Source organism: Anabrus simplex, chromosome 1 (assembly GCF_040414725.1).
Source record: "Anabrus simplex isolate iqAnaSimp1 chromosome 1, ASM4041472v1, whole genome shotgun sequence".
Taxonomy (NCBI): domain Eukaryota; kingdom Metazoa; phylum Arthropoda; class Insecta; order Orthoptera; family Tettigoniidae; genus Anabrus; species Anabrus simplex.
This window is the reverse complement of record NC_090265.1, coordinates 551,286,127-551,311,332: the sequence shown is the minus strand read 5'-3', so window position 1 is coordinate 551,311,332 and position 25,206 is coordinate 551,286,127. Positions and strand designations below refer to the sequence as shown.

At 39.1% G+C, this 25,206-nt stretch overlaps 3 protein-coding genes across 3 annotated transcripts in view; 1 reads left to right on the top strand and 2 right to left on the bottom strand.

Moving 5' to 3' along the window:
- The window catches only part of PAPLA1 (Phosphatidic Acid Phospholipase A1), a 298,948-nt gene that overhangs the window by 7,728 nt on the left and 266,014 nt on the right, over window positions 1-25,206 (top strand). The gene's annotated exons all lie outside the window — the stretch shown is intronic.
- LOC137496940 (uncharacterized) lies at window positions 2,992-7,738 on the bottom strand. Its single transcript, XM_068225071.1, has 3 exons — window positions 7,623-7,738; window positions 6,933-7,227; window positions 2,992-3,291 (listed from the first exon to the last, which is right to left on the bottom strand). The coding sequence occupies exons 1-3, from the start codon at window positions 7,725-7,727 to the stop codon at window positions 3,029-3,031; spliced, it is 663 nt and encodes a 220-aa protein (XP_068081172.1). The 5' UTR covers window positions 7,728-7,738; the 3' UTR covers window positions 2,992-3,028.
- The window catches only part of LOC136857133 (uncharacterized), a 106,823-nt gene continuing 103,966 nt past the window's right edge, over window positions 22,350-25,206 (bottom strand). Inside the window, exon 11 of the mRNA XM_067135541.2 lies at window positions 22,350-22,939. Coding sequence (XP_066991642.2) covers window positions 22,797-22,939 — 143 coding nt within the window. The 3' untranslated portion in view covers window positions 22,350-22,796. The remainder of the gene's footprint in view (window positions 22,940-25,206) is intronic.

The following is a 25,206-nucleotide window of genomic DNA, read 5'->3' as shown; positions in this document are numbered from 1 at the left end:
AAATTCAGCCATATCAGAATCATCACAATGAAAGTATACATAGAATTCACCAAAAGAAATCCTAGAACATAAAGTACACTGGTGCAAAATATCACGCGACCATACAATCCCCTCGAGTTTATGGAAATAGATTTATCACCGTATAGGTTTTTATTGTTATTGTTATCTCGAACCCTCTGATTCTGTAGAAGACCCTACAGTAATGACATACAGTACACGACTCATAGCAATGAATAGCAGTACAATGCGAAGACAAATGACCACAATCAGATGAACTTAAACCATCACAACCACATACTATCGCAAATACTTCGGAGAATACACATACTCAAACTCATGGAATAATTTCTAAATCATCGTATCACATTGAATTCTGTCATTGAGTTATCAGATTATTATTATTATTATTATTATTATTATTATTATTATTATTATTATTATTATTATCCCTAAAGACAATAACTATGGCTATGACTATAACCATGACCATCACCAAGACCAACGTGTACCCTAGCGGTCACTAAGCTGTCAGTAATCTCCTCATTATAATAAACCATTATGCAGCTATCACTCACACAAACTTTTATGTCTCAACATTTTTTTTTTTTTTTTTTGCTAGGGGCTTTACGTCGCACCGACACAGATAGGTCTTATGGCGACGATGGGATAGGAAAGGCTTAGGAGTTGGAAGGAAGCGGCCGTGGCCTTATTTAAGGTACAGCCCCAGCATTTGCCTGGTGTAAAAATGGGAAACCACGGAAAACCATCTTCAGGGCTGCCGATAGTGGGATTCGAACCTACTATCTCCCGGATGCAAGCTCACAGCCGCGCGCCTCTACGCGCACCGCCAACTCGCCCGGTGTGTCTCAACATTATTAAATCCTTCATCCTAATCATTATTTTTACTTCCATGATTATTATCTCAATTACAACATTCTGGAGAAATACACTCTGTGGCTGATAAACGAATGAGATCCATTTATGGTCAGATTTTATATCTATAAAATAAGAGTTTTGTCTGTACATTGCTCAGAATTTGAAAAGAATGGTATTTCTGTATCGGTCATGTCCAAAGTAACAAGGAAATGCACTCTTTACTTTCCGTAATGTCTGTCTGTCTGTCTGTATGTATGTACACACATCACGAGAAAACGGCTGAGAAGAATTTAATGAAAATCGGCATGTGAAGTCTGAGAGTAAGTCGCTACAATCTAGGCCATAAATAATCTTATTAATGCTAAGAGAAATGGTAGTTTAGGGGAAGGCCTAAAATTTAATTCTCAAATATTTGTTATTAGTGATCCTACCTTAATGAAAATCGGTATCTAAAGTTGGGGAACAAGTCTCTACAATCTAGGCCATACATAATCTTATTCATGCTGAGAGAAATGGTAGTTTAGGGGAAGGGCTAAAATATAATTCTCAAATATTAATGTTGTTAGTGGTCCTATCTTTATAAAAATCGGTATGAAAAGTCTGGAAATAAGTCGCTACAATCTAGACCATAAACAAGTTTATTCACGCCGAGTGAAATGGTAGTTTAGGGGAAAGCCTAAAATTAAATTCTCTAATATTTGTGTTATTAACGGGCCTGTCGACAGATACTACATAACTAAAGTTATGTTAGTTATGTAGTGTTACATTTCCGATCATCTATGTCTTATAATTTTTTTTGCTAGGGGCTTTACGTCGCACCGACACAGATAGGTCTTATGGCGACGATGGGATAGGAAAGGCCTAGGAGTTGGAAGGAAGCGGCCATTGCCTTAATTAAGGTACAGCCCCAGCATTTGCCTGGTGTGAAAATGGGAATCCACGGAAAACCATCTTCAGGGCTGCCGACAGTGGGATTCGAACCCACTATCTCCCAGATGTAAGCTCACAGCCGCGCGCCTCTACGCGCACGGCCAACTCGCCCGGTTTTATTATAAATTTTTACTGTACTGGTTATGATAACGGAGATATTCATGAATTTGGATTTTTGTTGCCAAGTCCATATCAGTGCCGAGTCACGAGAAAATGGGTAAACAGAATTTAATGAAAATTGCTATGTAGAGTCGGGGAATAAGGAACTACAGTCTACGCTATAATTAATTTAGTAAGACGCCCTAATATTACAGGGTCGAAAGAAAACTAAATGTGGAGGCCTACAATACAGAAACCTCGTAATATTCATCAACAATAACATTACATTGACCACTTTTTGTCGTGATGTGCTTTGTGTCTATGTTGCCAGTCATCTCCGATAGATCGGATTACTGCTGTATAGCGATTTCTTTTTTTAAATTTGCTTTATGTCACACCGACACACATGGGACTCATGGCAACGATGGGGTAGGAAAGGGCTAGGAGTGGGAACGATGTGGCCCTGGCCGAAATTACGGCATAGCCCCAGCATTTGCCTGGTGTAAAAATGCAAGAACATGGAAAACCACCTTCAGGGGTTTCGACAGTGGGGTTCGAACCCACTACCTCCCGGATGCAAGCTCACGGCCTTGCGCTCCTAACCGCACCGCCAACTCGCCCGGTCGTATCGAGTATAACAGCCTGCCTGAATATTCTTCTTTAGCATGGCGTTCCTCTGGTTCATAAATTTTCTGATACTACTGGTACGTAACAAACTGGTTAATCATAGCATTCGAGCTATTCAATCCCTTCTCTGAGGCACTGATTTGAATGAACAGTATGCATATTTAACGGAATAATGGCAGAGGAGTGATTACGGCTGTCTGTGGCCTGTTGATTCCAGGGCTTGTAAAGTTATCAATGCTTGTGTAGTACTTTGTAACCTGTCAAGACCTCTAGATAACTACATGGCTCCTGAAATGGAAGAGGATCATTTGGAGCAAGAGGATATTCAGGAGGGTGAGGAGGTTCCAGTCCAGGCTCAAGAAAAACTGCAATTCCTTTACGACCACTTCGTGTGAACAGACATTGTGATGAATAAAAGACAAATCATATGAACACCCAACACAGTAATTCTGTACTTTTTATGATTTTTATTTACACTTTTTTTTATTTACACTTTTTACATCTGAGGCTGAACTACAACAAAGTTACCATCATTGTTTTCTACAATTAAATATTCATTGTTTGGTACAGAAAGTTCCTTTTTTCCACGTTCCTGAACACCACTTGTGAGGGGTGAATGCTCAATATTGAGTAAATTTTCCTTCTCCCACACCTCCAGCTCCAGCTTCCGGACTTCAAGTTGAAGCTTCCGTTTTTTGAGGGACTCTATTTCTTTGCTTTCCTGGGGATGCTGGACGAGTACCCTCTTCTTGACAGTACCTATAAAAAAAAGAGAAAATTAGGTGAAAGTTAAGACTACAGTTAAGCTAATTTATATTGGCTAATGTTTAATAATTTATTCCCGCTATTGATCTCAGGGTACCCATTTTATGGACAAATTTAATCTTTCAATCTAAGACTGTGGTAACCGCTTAAAGGAGGCAGTGCAAGAGACGTGTGATGTATCTAGTATTACATGTGGTGTAGCTTAAAATTCCTTCTTAATGAAACTTAATTCCAGACCTTGATAGTAAAATTAAATGTTCATAGATAATAACTTTTCCCCATTGATTTGTGATTGCCTCGGGGGAGCCCGCCAACCTCCAGAGGCTGCATCCCCAAATAAATACGGAGGGCCCCAGCCAGGGTTATGAGTGAAGTCCACAATGGTAGCTACGGTGGAGAAGCTGGTACAGTGTGTCATGCTCCCAGCGGAGCTGGTAGTCGACATGCACATTCCGGGCGGTGTATTCATAATCTCATGCTGACTCACTGCATTGCCATGAGGAGGTCAGTTACTATACGCAAACCTTTTCTTGAGCCCTGAGCTCCCTAGTGCTGAATCGGTAGACCTCGGTTATCTTCGATATCCATATTGGCAACCTTTGAAACACAAACTATGCATTGCTGTGCGACATCTGGCGTACACTTTACGAACTAGTACTGATGTTGTTTACACAGCAAAGCCAAACTATATAATAATTCATGCTAGGAACAAGATTTGCATTGAGAAATGTTATATAATGTTAAATAATGTATGTGTAACAGAGTTGTTGGCGTAAGATAATAAATGTTTAGAAAATTCATATCGATCGATCATATTATCGATTCAATTCAGATTTCATTTCCATCCAGTTGGCAGTATTACCGGAACCGTCAATGCTCCCTCCTTACCCCTCACCCCGTAAAAATTGGGCTCAAGAAAAAGTTCGCGTATAGTACTCGAGTTTGTGTGTCGTGGGAAGCCGTGAAGCGATACATTTGTTACAAGACTGTGTGGGGCTGAATTACAGTAGAATTAATTAGATTAATTACATTACTACAATGTTGAAATGCCAGTTAAATTCATACTAGAACAAAGAATTCTTATGTATGACACATATGTAAAAACCGACTCAAAGAGGTGAGTAGGCAATTTCAGAAGATATTTCCCGGGGTTCCTCTTCCAGGTAAAGAAACAGATATCTCGTGAATAAATTAACAGGATCACTTAATGTTGTGATTCCTAAACTGAAACGAGGGATTCTATTAGAAAAAAATATCGACATTAACACATCATTCGTACGATCTCCCACTACATCTGTACAATGTGTTGCACAAGAAGTCGGTATCTCAAAATCCTCCATACATAGTGAAATTAAAGAGGTTAGTACTCATGATGAAGGCTGTTGGGTGCATGAGTAAGCAATAAATGTAGTAATAGTGGACACAGAATACGCAGAAGGTTATGAATATACCGCTCAGAACATGCATGTAGTCTCCCGGCCATGTTGGGAGTGGGACACACTGTATTTGGAACAATACGGCTGATGGAACATTTGAGCGGTTCGTGCAAGTATGTCTCTCTTTTTCATTCACTCTTCTTCATTACTGCATGTGTTCACTATCTGTCTCTATCTCTCTCTCAAAATACTACTCACTGCGTTCGGCTCGTGTCGCGCCTAATATCAGTCTCACTCGATCATTACGTTTGGGTACAGTATTACACTGAAAGATTAATTTTGATGTGACAAGTCATTTCCCTGTGTTTTCCATGCTTTCCCTATTTTTCCAGAAAATGGGTACCCTAAGACTAATGACAGGAATAAATTGTTAAACACCAGCCTTTATAAATAATCTGTAATAGACACATATTCGGCTATTATGTTTTAGTCTCTATTAGAGACATCTTCAGCTATTTTTTGTCCTAATTATTATCAATACCATGTGTAATGTGTTAGTCCTAAACATATAAAGGCCTACAATAAAATAGGTATTGGAAGGTGGAACACACTCCATTACAGGTGAGCAAAAGTCAATGCAGGTATATATAATGAAGTTAATAATATGTATAATATGGAAATGGCATCACACTTGTATCATGTCAAAAACGACACCATTCACTAGCAAATGAGCATTGTACCCATCACTGAGAAAGCACAGGAAAACCATCTCAAATGGTATGGTCATGTCCTGTGTGCTGCATCTGGAACAGTTTGTTCCTTTTTTTTTTTTTGGCTAGCGGCTTTATGTCGCACCAACACAGATAGGTCTTAAGGCGACGATGGGATAGGAAAGGGTTAGGAGTTGGAAGAAAGCGGTCGTAGCCTTAATTAACGTACAGCCCCAGCATTTCCCTGATGTGAAAATGGGAAATCACAGAAAACCATCTTCAGGGCTTTCGCAGTGGGATTCGAAACTACTATCTCCTGGATGCAACCTCACAGCCGCGCGCCCCTAACCGCATGGCCAACTCGCTCCTTTGAAATTAATGGGCAACGTCCACACGAACGTCCAGAGCAAAGCTGGCATGACACAGTAAATGATACGAAGACTCTCATGTTAAGACCACACGATGCCCAAGATCGTGCAAAATGGCGGACCTTACACCAACGGGTAAATGCTAGGAATAATAATATAAATTTGTAGGCCTAATTTCCTTGTAATCGTTGAACCAAAATTTAAATTATAATATTACAGATTAAAAAGACAATAACTCTTATCTTCTTAATGTTTTTTTTTTTCAAACACCCCATGTTTTAAAATCTGCCCATATAATTTACATACCGTAGAGGTGCTCAAGTATTGTCAATCAATCAATCACTACTGATCTGCACTTAGGGCAGTCGCCCGGGTGGCATATTCCCTATCTGTTATTTTCCTAGCCTTTTCTTAAATGATTGCAAAGAAATTGGAAATTTATTGAACATCTCCCTTGGTAAGTTATTCCAATCCCTAACTCCCCTTCCTATAAACGAATATTTGTTCCAGATTTTCCCTTGCTATTAAGGAGAAAATATTATAGAAAAAGGAAATTATCACAGAAAAGAATTCTACAAATAAAGTACTGTGTCAGTGGTGTGTTTCTTTTGTACACACTAGTTGACCAGCTTACATATTTAACGACACTTCCATTTGCGACAAGAACTGGGAACGTACCCAAGTTTCTGAACAATAATCCACACGTTTCTATTATGAGCATGTTTAAAACTGGCATGCTCACTCGTGCCAATTTCAAGAAAGGGTCCCTGATGAGCACAGGCATTAGAGGAATGTCTGATGGCTTGCTGTGAGCAATGTAGTCAATTTTTGTTGGTTGTAGTGGCTGTGTACAATGGGATTGCCGATGATCCACTTCACAGATTTATATTTTATGATGAAGTGTAGCTTTTTTGACATATGATACATTTATTTCAACTTCTTTATGCCATTAGTGTTCATGCAAAATATGTTTCAAGATGACTATACCAGAGTATGATAAACATGCTCAAGCATCACATTATTATGTACAGTGTTCCACTAAATGTAATCCAGGGAAAACAGATCTTGGTTACTAGCGGGCAGCCTGAGCCTGTAAGTTTAAAGTCACACAAAGAAGTCGCAGTCAAGAGGTGGAATTAGATACCAGAATACAGTCTTAAGTTAAATCATTTCCAGCTTACCTCTAGCCTTAGGTGTCTCCTGCTGATGCTGGAGCTCTCCATTTTGCCAGCTTCCATCAATTTCAGTGGCAGATATAGGCCTACTTTCTTCCAACGCCACTATATAGTCACTGGTTGAAGCGGAAGTTGGTCCCATTGTAGGAAGAACGATTTCTCCAAGAGAATCTTCTGTTCCGAATCCCTGTAAAACAGGAGATTCTCTTCCGATAATGTCAAGAACCAGGTGGTCTATGACATCTAATTTTTTGCTACTTCCTCCCCCACTTCCTGTCTGATAAGCATTATCAACTTTTGCCTGTAAATAATAGAAACCATGTAAGTCTAGAAGGACATCCTGTTGTAACTGTCTATACTAAAGTACTACCTACATCTATTGTATACAATAATTTTTGTATGCTTTTTTGCATATTATAACAAAGATTTATAAATATCACTGGAATTCATTTCAGGTTATGTTCTGCTCAGTCACAGTCATAAAAACACAAAGGATGGCTGTATGATGCATAATGTTAAATGACTATGGGTAGTATACAGCACAGTAAACTATACTGCGGAGCTAATAGTCTCCTTATTTCCCCCTCTCCCCCTTTAAAAAATATCGACACCCAGTTGAGAAAAGGGTGGCTTGAAGTTAGTAAATAAACACTAACATAACCTCCAACTAAGAGAAAAACAACAGCTAAAACTTACCACTGTTCTGCTCCTCATGTTAGGCCAAGTAGCATCCCGCACATAAGTGTGATCTTTGTCGGCTGTGACCAGCCCAATAGCCACAGCATAATCCCGCAGTTCCATCCATGCTTGCCTCTTCGTGTCCTTTGTCAAGGTTAGTGAAAAGGCTCCGAACAACTGCCCCTTCAACTCTAGCACTTTTCTAAGGAAACTTTCTTTCCTGTGACATTATTGTCGTTTCTTTTACCCATTGTAGCCTATATAAACTGACAAGAATCTGAAACTGCACTGAATAGCCGGTTCCGGTTGTAGTCAAACACAAAAAGCACAGAGTATGAGTGGGTCAAGCGCTAGCCTACTGCAAGGAACGAAAACAAACTACTGTAAGAACATGCAACAAATCGATTCTAACCTCAAACTGTATCAGCTGACTAATTAACTAATATTATTAGTGAAGCCATTTTATTAGTCAGGCATACATCTTTATGAAACAGAATTTTGACAACTAATAATTTGTTTTATGAGTTCTAATATTATTAGTTAGTTTTATGAAACAGGCCCCTGGGCCCTGTTTCATAAAACATATTTCACTAATATTATTAGTAAAAACCAATAATATTAACTAATAATATTAGTGTTGTGTTTCATAAAATTATTAGCTAATAATATTAGTTATTAGTTTATGAGTCAAAATTATTAGTAGATGTTCCTAATAATATTAGTAAAGTGTTACATAGACAACATAACTAATAAAATTTACTCATATTATTAGGATGATTTCCATTAGTGTATTTTGACTCATATTTCATATTATTAGTGAAACCAAAGTGTGTGGTATTCTGATATATTGGCATAAAATTGTGAAGATCAGTGAAATGGGTGACTCTGATTCCAATAGTGATGAGGAGAGAGTTTATATTCGCCGTCCAAGAACTTTTAGGCCAAGAACAGCCTATACGGGTATGGAACAATCATATGAATACAATGAGAGATTTAGGTTAGATTACAGAACATTTGAATATGTGCTTGATAGGATTGGTAATATCTTAGAATCTCCCACTGCAAGGAATGAAGCCCAATAGCCACAGCAAAATCCCGCAGTTCCATCCATGCTTGCCTTTTCGAGTCCTTTGTCACGGTTAGTGAAAAGGCTCCGAACAACTGCCCCTTCAACTCCAGCACTTTTCTAAGGAAACTTTCTTTCCTGACATTATTGTCGTTTCTTTTACCCATTGTAGCCTATATAAACTGACAAGAATCTGAAACTGCACTGAATTGCCGGTTCCGGTTGTAGTCAAACACAAAAAGCACAGAGTATGAGTGGGTCAAGCGCTAGCCTACTGCAAGGAACGAAAACAAACTACTGTAAGAACATGCAACAATTCGATTCTAACCTCAAACTGTATCAGCTGACTAATGAACTAATATTATTAGTGAAGCCATTTTATTAGTCATGCATACATCTTTATGAAACAGAATTTTGACAACTAATAATTTGTTTTATGAGTTCTAATATTATTAGCTAATATTATTAGTTAGTTTTATGAAACAGGCCCCGTCAAAATTATTGGAAGAATTGGATATGAAGCAGAGCAGTCAAAAGGCCTGGAGACTCCTAAAGAAGCTGAGCAGAGATCCAACCATGAGTAACACACATTCTTTTGTTACAGCCAATCAGGGGCCTGTTCCACGAACAAACTTTGCACTTTTCAGTTCAGAGTTTGTTCCACCATTACTTTTCAGATTTAGCTTGCAAAATGATTTTTTTTTTCTTTTTTGTTTGTTTGTTAAAAATGAAGCCATGTTTTCCAGTGTTGACTTAGTTAAATGTAACAAAGGCTTTTCAGTCTGTCAAACACACAGCAAATACAATGTAAATTAAAACACTATAAACATATCTGTAAAACACATACTAACATACAAAGAATGACATGTTTCGTTCTACAAGAACATCCTCAGATTTTATCAAATCACTTAAAAATAAGCTTATATATGTACAGTATTGTTTACGTAGCTTAAACTTGTCAATGATAGAGAGATTAGTGATAATATGAAACAGTGATGACAAAAAATGAAATATAGATTATTAATATAATGATAAACTTACGTATTTATCTAGACTGCCGATGTTAAGTCTGTTGTCACCAAACACTATTTCAGGACTGTGGTCATGGAAAGTTTGTGGTGAGCCACGCTGCGCGTGGAGACGGGAGGGCAAGACAGGGAGGGGCCTTGTAGATCGATGTGGATCTCTCCTATTGGATGATAAGATCGAGTAGACTATAGAGAGGAGAGGGGAGGGAGATGTAGGGCGGAGCGGCTGGAGCACTGTGGAACTTTCCATCAACATTGGAGGGGGGAAAGATGTTATTGACCTATTTCATGTTAATTGTACCTGTATGTAATATGGATGAATACAAAATAATTTTTATTTTTTAAATTTTTTTATAGGTGAATAAAGTAAGGAACGGTATTATTATTATTATTATTATTATTATTATTATTATTATTATTATTATTACGATAGAAGCAATTTAATGAGTGTTGTCAGATATTATGTGAGTAGAGCGAATAGGGGGGAATTATTTAAATGTGTATGCTCATTCAGGTTATTGGCATTAGCATTTTTTGCGACGTAAATTTCTATTGCTTCTTTTATATTCAAAGATTTACTTTTATTTTTGAAGTGTAAAATTTTTAGATCAGTGTTGATGTCTGTGAAATGGTGTGAACAGTCGTAGATGTGCTCCCCGAAGGCTGAATGCCGATTATATCTGATCGCGTTTTTGTGTTCTTTGTATCTTGTATGGAAATTACGTTTTGTTTGACCTATGTATGTGGCGTTGCAGTTAGGTTCTTGGCACTTGAGTTCATACACTCCTGACTTTGAGAAAGGGTCCTTTTTGTTTAAGTTGCACCTGCTGAAGTGTGTCTGTAGTGTGTTATTCGTTCGAAAAGCTACTTTTAAACCTTGTTTCTTGAAAATGTTAGCTACTTTGTATGTGTTATTGTTAACATAGTTGAGAACCACGTAGTTTTCTTTGTCGTGTGTGGTGCTTTCCCGGCGACTTTTCTTATGTTTATTTAATAGTTTATCCACTGTGCCTGGAGGATGGTTGTTTTCTTTCGCGATTTGTTTAATGATTTGCATCTCTTCATTGAAATCTGTTGTGCTCATTGGTATGGAAATAGCTCTATGTATCATTGTATTCAGTCCTGCTATTTTGTGTGTGTATGGGTGGTTCGAGTTGTTGTCAATAGTGTGCGACGTCTGAGTGGGCTTTCTGTATACTTTGAAAGATAGGTTGTCATTATTCCTGTTGATTGTGATGTCTAAATAGTTTATTTTTTTGTTATTTTCTGGCTCCATTGTGAAGCTGATGTATTTGTATAAAGAATTTAGAGTGTTTAATAACTGGTCTGCATTAGTGACGTCATTATCATATATGCATATGACATCATCCACAAATCTGCTCTAATGTAAGATTCCTTTTGAAAGCTGGCCCATTAAGAAGATGTTTTCGAAGTTATTCAGAAAAATGTTTGCTATTATACCTGATAACGGTGAGCTCATGGCTAGCCCTTCTGTTTAGCAATAGATTTTGTCGTTAAATGCAAAGCAATTTTGGTGTAGTGTTGTTCTAAGAAGGTTAATAATTTCTTTGGTTTCTTGTAGAGAGGTGTTTTCTTTAAGAAGGTTTTCGATAATTCTAATGGATTCATCTATTGGTATGTTGGTGTACATGTTAGTGATGTCAAAAGATATCATACGTGTGCTCTCTGTTATTTTAAGTTTATTTAATTCTTTAATTAGTTCTAGGCCGTTTTTAATTAATCTGTCTCCTTTAAGTGAAATTTTCTCTTTTAGAATGATGTTCAATTGTTTGCTTAAATTGTAACTTGGCGCATCTTTGAAATTTACTATTGGTCTAATGGGACACAGCTCTTTGTGTATTTTGGGCAGGGCTCTTAGTGTGGGGAGTTTAGGATTTTTGATGATGAGGCTTTCTTTTTCTTGTTTTGTGAAAATTAAGTCTGTTTCCTTGATAGCTTGCTTTATTTGGTTTTGAAATTTATTTGTAGGGTCGCGTTGCAATTCTTGAATACCGTTGTTGTTGATAAATTCTATTGTTTTTTCTATGTATTCGTCTTTCTTCATTATGCCTGTTGTGTTACCTTTGTCCGCTTTCGTGATAAGGTTGTCGTTTTTAATTTTGTTCTTAACTGTTTTCAATGCTGAGTATTGAGTAGTGTAATTCGGTTGCTTAGTGGAATTCTCATGTGCGATTATTTTTAGGGCTTCGTTGGTGGCTACGTTTTTTATTATTTCTCTTTGTGGAGAGGGTATTTTGTCGCAGGCAATTTCTACGTCAGTGATGAGCTGTTTTATGTTGTTTTCGTTATGACGTTCCTGGCAGTTGAATTTGAGACCTTTCTCTAGCAGATCTATTTCATTCTTTGAAAAGGTAGTGTCTGATCTGTTAATTAATCTAGGGTGAAAATTCCTATAATAATAGGGAACATGCATGATCTGGGGTTTTAATTAAAAATATGCTAATCTGATTCAAAATTTCATGCAGAAATCAAAAATGTGATCAGAATGTACAAATAATAACTCCAAACATAATAAAAATCTAAAAGTACGAAAATGTCACGTGACACAAGTACGCAATCTCATTGGTCTGACGTCATCGTATAGGTTGACTGAATTAGTAGACAAAATAACACATAGTGTGCTGTGAGAAAAACGATACACTTTGTGTATTTCTACTTTATGTTAGTGTCTGGCATAGTTAAATTCAAGGTCTATACATTGGATAATAATCTGAGTGGTATATTTTTGACTTAAAATGTATCCTGCACAGACAGTGAGACAGAAAACTTATAAATGGTGTATATTACGTGCAATAGCACATCGCATACCATACCAAACAAATTGTTTATAAATGTTCCAAGACGCTAAAAATTGGGAGAAATGGATTTTGGCGAGCCGGAGAAATGCTGGTGATATATCAGAAAAGCCTACAGTTTATTTTTTTGAAGATCATTTTAACTTAAGTTGAATTAGTTTGAATTTTCAATCACTTTTCCATGTCAGCTGTTCTAGTGGTAAAACTTAAAATTTTAATGTATGATGCTTTAATTAAATGCTTCAATTACATCTTGGAATATGAAAGTAATAAACAGTGCATTAATTAATGCTGATTATTAAACTATTCTCCAAACCCAATCTATGTTTTGGGTGATCCATGTCAAGGTAATAAATCAAAAGGGGTTATGAACCATATTGACCACTCTAATTATACGAATTTATCTTGGCATGCGACAGTTATTTATATCTTTATTGAAGAGCTTACATTTGTAAAGAAATTTAGGCTATCGCTAAATACTCTATAATATAAGGAAAAAAAAATAGGCGTGTACATCATGAAATAAAACAACATGAATTTAACAAATGTATATCTCTACACAAAACCATTGCTTGTCTGCTGGGGTCTTATAAGTTAACAATGCTCAGTTATAATAATTATCATAATATTAATGAAATAAATAACATAATTGCACACAGGTGAAAATAGTGATGTTGGTGTTTAAAATATTCTCCAACTTAGCCTAAGTTTTAGGTTATACAAGCCAAGTCAATAAACCGAAGGGTAAAAATACCAGACGAGCTGGCCGTGCGGTTAGGAGCGCGCAGCTGTGAGATCGCATCTGGGAGATAGTGGGTTCGAACCGTACTATCGGCAGCCCTGAAGATGTTTTTCCGTGGTTTCCCATTTTCACACCAGGCAAATGCTGGGGCTGTACCTTAATTAAGGCCATTAAGGCCACGGCCGCTTCCTTCCCATTCCTAGGCCTTTGCTCTCCCATCGTCGCCATAAGACCTATCTGTGACGGAGCGACGTAAAGGCCAGTTGCCCCAACCATAAATATATATTTTTTCGGGAATGATAGGTTATAGACCTATAGTACTATGTTCTTTCTTTCTTTCCTTTTTTCTTTCTTTCTTAATCAGTTTATCCTTCGAGTTTGGTTTTTCCCTCGGACTCAGTGAGGGATTTCATCTCTACCGCTTCAAGGGCAGTGTTCTGGAGCGTGAGACATTGGGTATGGTGATACAACTGGTGAGAAGGGCCATTACCTCGCCCAGGCGGCCTCACCTGCTATGCTCAACAGGGGGCCTTGTTGGAGGATGGGAAGATCGGAAGGGATAGACAAGGAAGAGGGAAGGAAACGGCCGTGGCCTTAGGTGCCTGAAGGAGAAGTGGGAAAATATGAAAAACCACTTCGTGGATGGCTGAGGTGGGATTAAAAACCCCTCTACTCAGTTGACCTCCCGAGGCTGAGTAGACCCCGTTCCATCCCTCGTACTATTTGTTTTCAACTTTCATGGCAGAGCCGGGAATCAAAACCGGGCCTCCAGGGGCGGCAGCTAATCACATTAACCACTACACCACAGAGGCTGACTAGTACTATAATGCTACCTATATGTTTATGTTAGTGCTGAAATCCGATTTCTTATTTTACTAATGCTGAAAGCCCGAAAATGGAATGTTATTCTTTAATATGGGAATCAGTCTAGAAGGAAATGTTGAAAGTGATGTAATTTCTATCCAGGTTCGTTGTTATCTTAATACTATGAGTTACAGTACATTGCATGTATATAAAAGATGCCACTTACAAACTTGCTTTTCATCCGCGAAGTTTTGCGGCCACAAAAGTCACTATTTTTGAAGAATGATGAGATCTACACATGGTAGATTGTCTGACTGTTCTGTTTTGAACCTTTCTTCTGTCATTTTGAAATTATTCGCAATCACGAATAATAAACAATCGGCTGATGCACAAAAGGCTGGCAGAGCTGCATGTGGTACTGGATCGTGACGTCACAGTGCGCCGCTTACGTCAGAGGCCGTTTCACTCGCCTTGCGGAAAGACACTTTTAAATATTTTTTTATTGGTAGAAAACAAGGCAACTTACCACAATGTAATATGTTTACGTACTATTTCATTGGGGTACTTTTCAAAAAAAATATTTTTGAAAATTAATGTTCCCTATTGCCTACAGATGTCCATGATTCCAAAATTGTGGAGCAAAGCACGTGTAATTGCTTTTCTAAAGCCTGGAAAGGAGGGCAGAGACCCCAGGAACTACAGACCAATATCTCTCCTGTGCCACTTACATAAGATTTTTGAAAGGATGATACTCAAGACTATCAACAAAAACCTCATTCCACAACAGGCAGGCTTTAGACCAGGCAAGAATGCTGTTGCACAAGTTCTCAATTTCACGCAGTACCTTGAGGATGGTTTTGAAAATCGACAGATCACAGGGGTAGCTTTCATTGACCTCAGTGCTGCATATGATACAGTGCACCACTGTATACTGCTTCAGAAGATCTTTACACTCATGAAAGATTCAAAACTTACCAGATTGATGTCGACCTTGTTGCAGAACCATAGGTTTTGTGTTGACTTTCAAGGACAAAGAAGCAGATGGAGACTACAGAAAAATGGACTGCCCCAAGGAAGTGTACTGGCTCCATTGCTATTTAATACCAATGACCGGCCACTCCCTAACAAAACAGTTAGTTTCATCTCGGCAGACGACCTTGCACTAGCTTGCCAGAGTGCAACTTTTGAAGAGAACTCGCTCTTGACAGCACTCTGAAGGAATTAGGCACATATTACAAGGCTAACCACCTAAAGCCGAATCCGTCAAAATCTCAGCTTTGTGCTTTCCACCTCAGGAACAGGGAGGCATCAAGGAAATTACATGTCTCCTGGAATGGAACCCTCTTGGAACACTCTTTCATCCCAAAGTACCTAGGGGTAATGCTGGACTGCTCCCTCACTTTCAGAAAACACTTTTCCAACATCAGACACAGAGTCAGTCCCAGAAACAATATCCTGAGGAAGCTGAGAGGTACAAACTGGGGTGCAAAGCAACAAGTTCTTAGAACTACTGCAGCCGGGCTGAGTGGCTCAGACGGTTAAGGCGCTGGCCTTCTAACCCCAACTTGGCAGGTTCGATCCTGGCTCAGTCCGGTGGTATTTGAAGGTGCTCAAATATGACAGCCCCGTGTCGGTAGATTTACTGGCACGTAAAAGAACTCCTGCGGGACTAAATTCCGGCACCTCGGCGTCTCCGAAGACCTTAGAAAGTAGTTAGTGGGACGTAAAGCAAATAACATTATTATTATTATTATTATTATTATTATTATTAGAACTACTGCATTGGCTCTGTGTTACTCTGCTTCAGAATACGCATCCCCTGTGTGGTATAGATCATCCCATGCCAAGACTGTAGACCCTGCCCTGAATGAAGCTTGTAGGTTAATCACATGATGCCTAAAACCTACCCCTGTTGAGAAACTATACTGTCTTGCTGGCGTTGCACCTCCAGGTATTCGCCGAGAAGTCGCTGTTGATCAAGAACGACTGAAGGTTGAGAACGTTGAGGCTCACCCACTGTTTGGTAATCAACAATCTCAGCCTTGGCTGAAATCCAGGAAAAGATTCCTCCAGACATCAAAGCCCTTGAAAGGACCACCAGATAAGGCAAGACTTTCCTTGTGGAAATCTAAGCAGTGAGACTGGATGGAGCCACGTGAACATTTTTCGGCTGGCTATAATGACGACTGGAGTGTTTGGAGATCCCTTAACCGATTAAGAACTGGTGTCGGTAGGGTTAAGTCCTCACTTAAGTTATAGGGCTTCACATCAGAGGACAGCAAGTGCGACAAAGAGTGAACCGTTTGTACCAGTGTCCTCTCTGCCCTTTTTCACGCTCAGAGCAAGATTTAATGCTTGCTGATGACAATGCGCTAGGTATGGCTCAGTTTTGGAAAAACACCATCTAGATGTACAGTAAATTTGGTCAATTTTTGTTTGTTAATTTCTGTAAATAGTTGAATAATATTTTGTTGTTTTAATTCTATATATTAAATATGTTTTGGACACAAGTAAATATATAAGTGGAATACTCTTGGAGCCAATCTACTTTGATGGACGTTGTTATGGATTCTCATAATAGCAACAGGCTCGGTGGGGTCTCTGGGACCACACATCAATAGTTCTTGTCATTCATGGGCAGTTTGAAACAATTAAGACTTGGATAAGGCTGCATAATGATCCATGTTCGGCTTGTTGAGGAGGAGTGGAGAGTTCTCAAGTGGGAAAGAAGTGGGAAGCTGCTTGGATGTTTAAAGATGTTTTTCTCAGAAATTATGCATTCTTGGGCCTTAAAACATGGCTTTCTTAGTCATACAGGGACCCTTAAGTTTTGTTCATCACATGACAGGGATTTCAATATTACTACAACTTTGACACGAGCCTAAATTCACCAAAATATCAAAGGACCGAAATTTGACGAGGGAAGTGGATTTTTAAAATGTGAAACAAATTACTTGCAGGGTTCTAAAACTCAGCCATGTAAAATTTGGTTTTGATGGGTGGAATGGTATAGAAAACAAACTTACTTACTTTCATGTAAGTCATGCCAATCTATATATATAAAATAAGAGTTTTGTCTGTACATTGCTCAGAATTTAAAAAGGATGGTATTTCTATATTGGTCGTGTCCACAGTAACAAGGAAATGCACTATTTAATTTTCCATAATTTCTGTCTGTCTGTCTATATATGTACACGCATCACTAGAAAACGACTAAAGAGAATTTAATGAAAATCGGTATGTAAAGTTGGGGAATAAGGAACTACAGTTGAAAGAAAACTAAATGTGAAGGCCTACAATATAGAAAGCTCATAACATTGATCAACAATAACATGACATTGACCATTGTTTGTTGTGATATGCTTTGTGTATTCTGTTACCACGCATTTCCGATAGATGGGATTACTGTTGTGTGCCGGTTTATTTTTAAAATTTGCTTTATGTCGCACAGACACAGATAGGTCTTATGGCGACGATGGGATAGGAATGGCCTGGGATTGCGAAGGAAGCGGCCGTGGCCTTGATTAAGGTTTAGCCCCTGCATTTGCCTGGTGTGGAAATGGGAAACCACAGAAACCCATCTTCAGGACTGTCAACAGTGGGGTTCGCATCCACTATTTACCGGATGCAAGCTCACAGCTGCGTGCCCCTAACCGCACTGCCAACTCGCCCGGTCGTACCGAGTATAACAGCCTGCCTGAATATTGGCGGGAAGTAGCTGGGGAGTTAGAGAACTTTCTTCTTTAGCAGGCCATTCCTGTGGTTCATAAATTTTTCTGATACTGCTGGTACGTAACACACTGGTTCATCATAGCATTCGAGCTATTCACTCCCTACTCTGTGGCACTGATTTGGAATAAGCAGTGTGCTCACTTACATAAACTATTGCAGAGGAGTGTTCATGGCTGTCTGCGGCCTGGTCATTCCACCACTGGGACTTTGGACTGTTATATAGGCACCGTAGTACTGATCGTTAAAGGTGAGAAAATGCGGTTTTTCATCCGATCGTGTATTTTATGATAACCAGGGCCCGGATTTTGTTGACCTAAAAATGCTAAAAAATGGCCTTTAATATTTGCAGCATTATCAAATAATGTCCTTAAACAAAAAATGACCTAAAAATCCCAGGTATTTATTGTTTGAAACTAAATTATATACATTTCTAGATATGAACAAAATCGATAATTTATGTTTTCTCTAATTTTTACATAGCAAGATGTCAGTTCTTTGTTTTGGAATCTCGGTTTTCCTTAGAAACAAAATGTACCGTTACGAAGATCTTCTGACACCAGGTATTCCGTAAAGAGAAATGATCTGAAAAGGAAATCAACGTTCCTATAAAGATAATCGTAATCTCCGTTGGTTGCAGATTTAACTGTAAAGCTATATATAATGCCATATTATGTAGGTTATAATATTTACCTCAGACCGTATTGCAGTAGATAACTGTGACCATCCGTAGATTCTCGAAGGTAAAAGAACGTCGATTATCGGCCAAAACGTTCTTGTACATCGAAAAGCTCCTTTCGACGTCCACAGATGCGAGGGGTGCGTACTTGAAGTGCGCTAAATCACTTGGTGACAGCTCTTCTTCAATATCCACTACACTGAAATCTTCCCCGGTGAGTACCCGGACGACTGAGCACAAAACCTTGTATCCTGTGTTTTTATCAAGAACAAATTTTAGTTTCCAAAATACCGACTCGCAAACTTCACCACGCACATTTTCCAAAGCTTCCTGCGTTGCTCTCACCAAACCTGTCGCCTGTTCGATTGTCGCATCTCTCTCCTGAAGTCGTGTAATAGCTTACGGCAGGGAGCTAAAATTTGCCTTATTGTATGCCAACTTACCCTGCACATCGTCAGCTGAAAACATCTCTTTTCTGCAATTTCAATAGCCCTGGCATCTTGGGCTTCTAGAGAGTTTATCATTCGCTTCACTGCTAAAAAGTTGTCGCTGTAGTACTCGCACGCATTGATCCATGTACCCCAACGTGTGACTACAGGCTGCGGAGGTAGTGGGATATCGGGAGGTAGAGACTTAAAGAGTTTCCTACGCGATGGGGCCTTGATAAATACCTTTTTTACCTGCGACACAAGTCTATCAATGTCAGGAAAATTCTCACTCACGTCTTCTGCCACTCTGTGGAAAGCATGAGCTAGACAAGTTACATGCACCATTCTTGAATGAAAAGCTTTGATAGCTTTACCAGCTTTAACTATGTAAGGCGTGACATCGGTCACGAAAAGTAAAACGTCATCGTACCTCACACCGTCAGGCCACAGCAGAACCATGGCCCTGTCAAACATTCGACATATTGTAGAATGATTGACAGATTCCAGGACTTCAGAAGTTAGCAAAAATATTTCTCCGGGATTATCTATTTCCATGGTTCCTACAATTACATTAGCTACGTAACGACCTTCAGCATCAGGAGTTCCGTGTTTTTTCATAGCAGAGCTGTATGTAATTTTTCCTTAGTGTAGATTCGTCCGGAATGGAATGACCTGTATACCGTGCTAGGAACTGCCTTAATTTAGGAATAGTTAGTTTATGAAGAGGAATATTTGCTGTGACTAAAACTTCACACAGTTCATTAAAAAAGGCTGAGTTTGTACCTCTGCTTGATGATGCATTTTGCATGATTGACTGTTGAGTACTTTTCTTTCTGCTGATATTCTGAATACCGCACAGATGTTTGTCGCGACTGACGTGCTGTTGAACAGTGTATCTTTTTGCTGCTGCCACTTTCACTTGACACACTTTACAGAATAATATTTCACCATCTGTAGAAAAGGTATCTTCCCTGAATTCAGAGACAATTTGTCTCAAATGATGCACTCGAAATGGTTACACACAACTGACATCTGCAAGCTGTACAACTAAAACTGACTTGAAGGAACAAGGAAATAGAGTACACTGGCAGGATATAGCTCACTGTTGACGTCACACTGTGAACACACTTCCCTGGTGAACTGATAAAGGCTTAGCCCTCGTTTGAAGGTCACCCAAGAACAGCTTAGCTCTCACCTCCTGTTAAGACACAAAGGTGAGGGATGTACAAAGCTACGTACTCAGCTCACAACTGAGTGCAGAAACTTTTGAAGATGAACCTTCACGTAAACCTTCAAGTACGTCAAGATATAGCAACTGGTTGGTTGATGGCGTAAAACGGGGATTCTTATTTAAAAATAACCAATAAGAAAATTAAAAATGACAAAATAATGATGCAAAAAGCAAAAAAAAAAAAAAAAAAAAAAAATCTAAAAATCAAATACTTCAAAAAATGACGATAAAATGACTTAATAAATACGCATTTCTGTAATCTGGGGGCCATGAACAGGATTTGTATATAACTTAGCAACTTCTATGACGCACCAATTAAAAGATGACATGTCATTGAAATCCGGGCCCTGATGATAACATTGCTTTTAATCGCTACATTCCTACTGATGTTTATTGTAACGACCTATGTTGACTTCAGTTAGAAAACCACAAAGACAGTCTTTCTGAGAATCCCGTAGCGAAGCACGGGTACATCAGCTAGTTTATAATATACACTTAAGAAAATGGAAATTGCAACACCATGAAGGCATTGGTCGTTTGTGTTGATTTTCAAGATATGGAACGTTGCCATGTAGGTATTTAAACGATCAAAGTTTCAGATCCATTGGATTGTTGCTACAGGTCTCCCCACGTGATTGGTGGCGGAGGAATCAACTCCAGTATACGGACTCTCGTGTAGCATAGTTGACTTGCAGTCTGTACAGTGAAGTGTTCCCCGTCAAACATGCCCGGGCGGCAGAGAAGAGCACGCTATCAGCAACTGTCGCCGTTTGAGAGGGCTCGGATAATTGGGCTGTGTGAGGCTGGATTATCGCTAAGGACTGTCGCTGCACATGTTGGCCGACAGGCATCTACGGTACGTGTATGGCAGCAGTGGTCAAATGAAGGTTCCCACACACATAGACCTGGCACAGGCGCAGCGCGACAGACAGCTATGAGAGAGGATCGCCGCATCATTCGGATGGCCCGGATGGAACCCCCATGCAACAGCAGCGCATATTTGAGCAGCTGTGGCACCCCACGTTAAAGAGCAAACAGTTGGTAATCGCCTGCATGCAGCTGGCTTACGAGCCCGTGTCCCTGCAGAAGGTGTTCCATTGACCCCACAACAGCGACGTCTAAGGCTGGCCTGGTGTCGAGAAAGATTGACGTGGGAAGACGAATGGCATAGGGTCGTCTTTAATGATGAATCGCGCTTCTGTCTTGCCCGCAGTGATCGCCGGAATTGTGTGCGCCGACGTACCGGGGAGAGGGCCCGCCCAGATCTTATTATCGAGAGGTATACAGGGCCGACACCAAGCATTATGGTCTGGGGAGCTCTTGGCTTTAATGTGAAATCACACTTAGTGCTTGTTGAGGGCACTATGACTGCTCGACAGTACGTTGATGGGGGTACTCAATCCAGCGGTTGTCCCTATGATGGCGAACATTGCTAATGGGATGTTTCAGCAGGACATTGCCGGGGTTCGCACTGCACACATCTCCAGAGTAGCTCTCCACGATATCACAACCTTAGAATGGCCCACCAGATCCCCGGACCTCAGTCCTATTGAGCATGTGTGGGATATGATGGGTCGACAACTGGCCAACCGTCCTCAGCCACCCACAACTCTGGAACAACTGACCCATGCAGTGCAGCAAGCATGGGCCACAATTCCTCAGGAAGCGATCCAGGGCCTTATTGACTTCATGCCTCGACGAATTCATCAATGTGTTGCAGCTCGTGGTGGGCACATCCTGTATTGATTGTTGTCCAAACTTGCGGTCAGAGGGACCTGAAAGTGTAATCATCGAAGCACAAACGAACACTCGTCCTGCATGTTCACTTGCATCAATTTAGCACTGCTCCTTCTGGGTGTTGCAATTTCCATTTTCTTCACTGTATTCAAAGGGTGGACTCGGGATATCTCATCCATAAGCTGGAGATAACAGACAATGTAATGAGAATAATGACTTGTATGGAATGATGGGAACAATGGCATGATTTTGAATACAAAAGAGGGCTCACCTCAGATATTTATGAAATGATAGAGAGTAATTAAAATTATAAAATTTCATTCCTTGTTGATCTAGAATGTTTATATAGTAGATTTCAAACTTTTTTTTAAATTGAAATTTTAATTTCTTGTGAGCAGTTAGTACTGCTCGGAGGCAGAGCTTGAATGACTCATAGGAAAATAAACTAGGCCTATAGAACAGTACGTTTTATTTACAATTTTTTTTCAGTTTACAATTTTTAATATTGCTAGATTATCTTAAGCAGCGTATTTCTAGTATATTCTATTGTTTTAACAGAAAACTAGCTTTAAATTTTATGTTTACGTGGTTCTTTTATCCTCTTTAGGACTCGTAATTTTGTGCAGTTCTTCGAACTGTGTTCATGGTGAAGTACAGTGTATCTTTTTTATTTATTCTTAAGTACTCTCAATAATTCACTATGTTGTTTTAGTGAAATTTTTATAAAAATCAGGTTTTTTAATTTTGCATCAACTTTATTCTTCTCGGATGATTTGCATGCACGTTTTAAATTTCATTATAATGGAAACTGTAATTTGTTATGCAGCTGTTGATTGCAAGTGTTCTGCATTAGGCTGACTTATTCTGTGATTAGAAATTATTAGAAATATTTAATAAATAGCATTGTACATTTCATTACGAGAAATTATAATTCAATGAGCGGTTTGATGTGTTTGGAAGGTGTGTGTACGTTGACGTTTCCGAACGATCAGAACCACAATGATCACTATGATGATTATAACAATGATGACTCCTAGTGCAATTGCTGCTATTTCGCCATCGCTCAAACTGGATGCTGTAATATAAGAGAAAAGTATACATTAAAATCTTTTTAAGGTATTTCTATAAGGGATACAGTTTTGCTTTTTATGCCATTTTTATTGATGGAACAAATATATTTTGAATACTAAAAAGTTTATTTTTGAAGGTACTTTAAAATCCTTATTATTTTACAATTTGCAGGGAACTTATTATGAATTACACCTTTTTTCACTACCCAGATTTATAGCATCCCATAAAATTGCATGTAATGCACTGTAGACATTTGAGAATAATTGATAAAGCTTGGAATTTGTATTTAATAACTGGATTCTTTCCAGCTTCCACTCCTGAATAGTGTAACACTTTCTTACTAAATACCTTTGTGTATAACTGGAATGTGCTGCCTTAGCTTTACTACTTCTTAATTGTCTTACTGTACCACCATCCTGAGAGAATGTACATCTTAAATACAGTACCTGAAGTAATCCTCCTCTTCCAGTTTTTTATTTCCAACCAGTGTCACATGCCTTGGAAATCTAATGTGAATTCCTTCTCAAGTTCCAAGATGCTAGATCACGAATTTCCAAAAGTTGTCATTAACATTAAGCCATCATAAGTCTTTCTGCTTCATTTCTGCCCAATTGAATCTCACCGTGCCATTTTAAATTTTTCTGTAAATGATCCACATGTACATTGAATAATGTGAAGGCAAGATTTCAGTTGTGCCTTCCCTATAAAGACTTAGAATCAAGAAATTATTTCCACTACAGTCAGATTGTTGATGAAAACACATCTTTGATTATACCGTAATAGCCTAGCTTTAATTTCAACCTCTTTTCTCTTTGTACCCTGTCATATGCCTTTTATAGATCTGTTAACATAACTGTCATCCTACATCTGATATCTGGCACCCTGGCTGAATGGTTAGTGTACTGGCCTTTGGTTCAGAGGACCCCAAGTTTGATTTCTGGCCAGGTCAGGGATTTAAACTTTATCTGTTTAATTATTCCTCTAGCCTGAAGACTGGGTGCTTGTGTTCATGTTAATACACATTTACGAACAACACATTATTTTTTCATCTTAGGACGCCGTCTCCCTACGAAGATTGGCAATCCAATTGAATACAATAACTTGCGAACAGCTCGATGATGAGTTGGAGAAGTTTATATCGTTCACCTCTCATAATGTGCCCGACGTACGTGAGCTTTTGTTTCTTGACTGTTAGAGCCTTTTTTTCTTATTTAACAAGTTGAGGACTTTTCTCATTAGTCATCTCTTCTACCCAGAATATTCAAAGCATTCTTCTGTACATTTCGAAAGCTTCAATCCACCTTTCCAGCAATGGACTGGGCATCCAGCCTTCAAAACCGTACAGAAGGGCAGGGAAAACATAGTATTGCAAAATCCAAACTCTACTGGTGAATAGGACCGTCATACTGGTCAACACATTACATCATGCTACAAACCACCACCAAACACACAATAGGGAGTACGTCCTACCACGTAGGGTGGGCACCAGGGAAGGCACCAGCTGTAAAAAGGAGCTGAATCCATACGTGTTGACCCCAAGTAATTGTGAAAAGATCAGGAAGGAGGAAGATCATCCTATATTTGATGTCCAGGTCTTGCAGGAATTGCATCAACCAGTGAGGCTTCACTTGCAATCATGAAAAGTTAGTGGTAGCAATTAAAATCCATCGCCTAGCCAGGGATCACTAGAGTGACAGTTTAATAAATTCTTTAGGCCCCTTTAAATAACAAGCATCATCATCATCATCATCATCTAATAAATTCTAATGCACTTACATTTAATGTATTCATCCTTGCCATGCAAAGTGATGCTGGAATTGTGCTTGCCTTCATTTCACATTATCACATGCAATTTCGAGATGTTGGCCGGGTCTGCTTGGAACACAAGCCTCTCCATCTCCTTGTCTTCCCACTGCTTCTCTCTCTTCACTCTTGACCAGCCCTCACCTCTTCTCTGCACACACACACACACACACACACACACTCCTCCATTCCTTTTATCCACCTGTCTTCCTCTTGGTCGTTTTCCTGTTATCTCCATTTCGTGCATCCTCCTGGGTATCCTTTCCTCTGTCATTCTCTTCATGTGTCCATACCATTTAAGTCTAAGTGCCTTTATCCTGTTCTGAAGGGCTTTTTTACTTTATCTCTAAGCTTCTCATTTCTCATCTTATCCATTCTTGTCACTTCTAATGTGCTTCTCAGAAATTTCATTTTGCTTGCTTGTATTCTGGCTACAGCTCTCTGCTTCATCGCCCAAGTTTCTGCTGC

Excerpts from the sequence above, each read along its gene's own strand:
- LOC137496940 (XM_068225071.1), bottom strand. The coding sequence starts at position 7,727 with ATGGAACTGCGGGATTATGCTGTGGCTATTGGGCTGGTCACAGCCGAC. Across the intron at positions 7,228-7,622 it reads ACATGAGGAGCAGAACAGTG|GCAAAAGTTGATAATGCTTA; the intron begins GTAAGTTTTAGC and ends TATTATTTACAG. Across the intron at positions 3,292-6,932 it reads GGAGACACCTAAGGCTAGAG|GTACTGTCAAGAAGAGGGTA; the intron begins GTAAGCTGGAAA and ends TTTTTTTTATAG.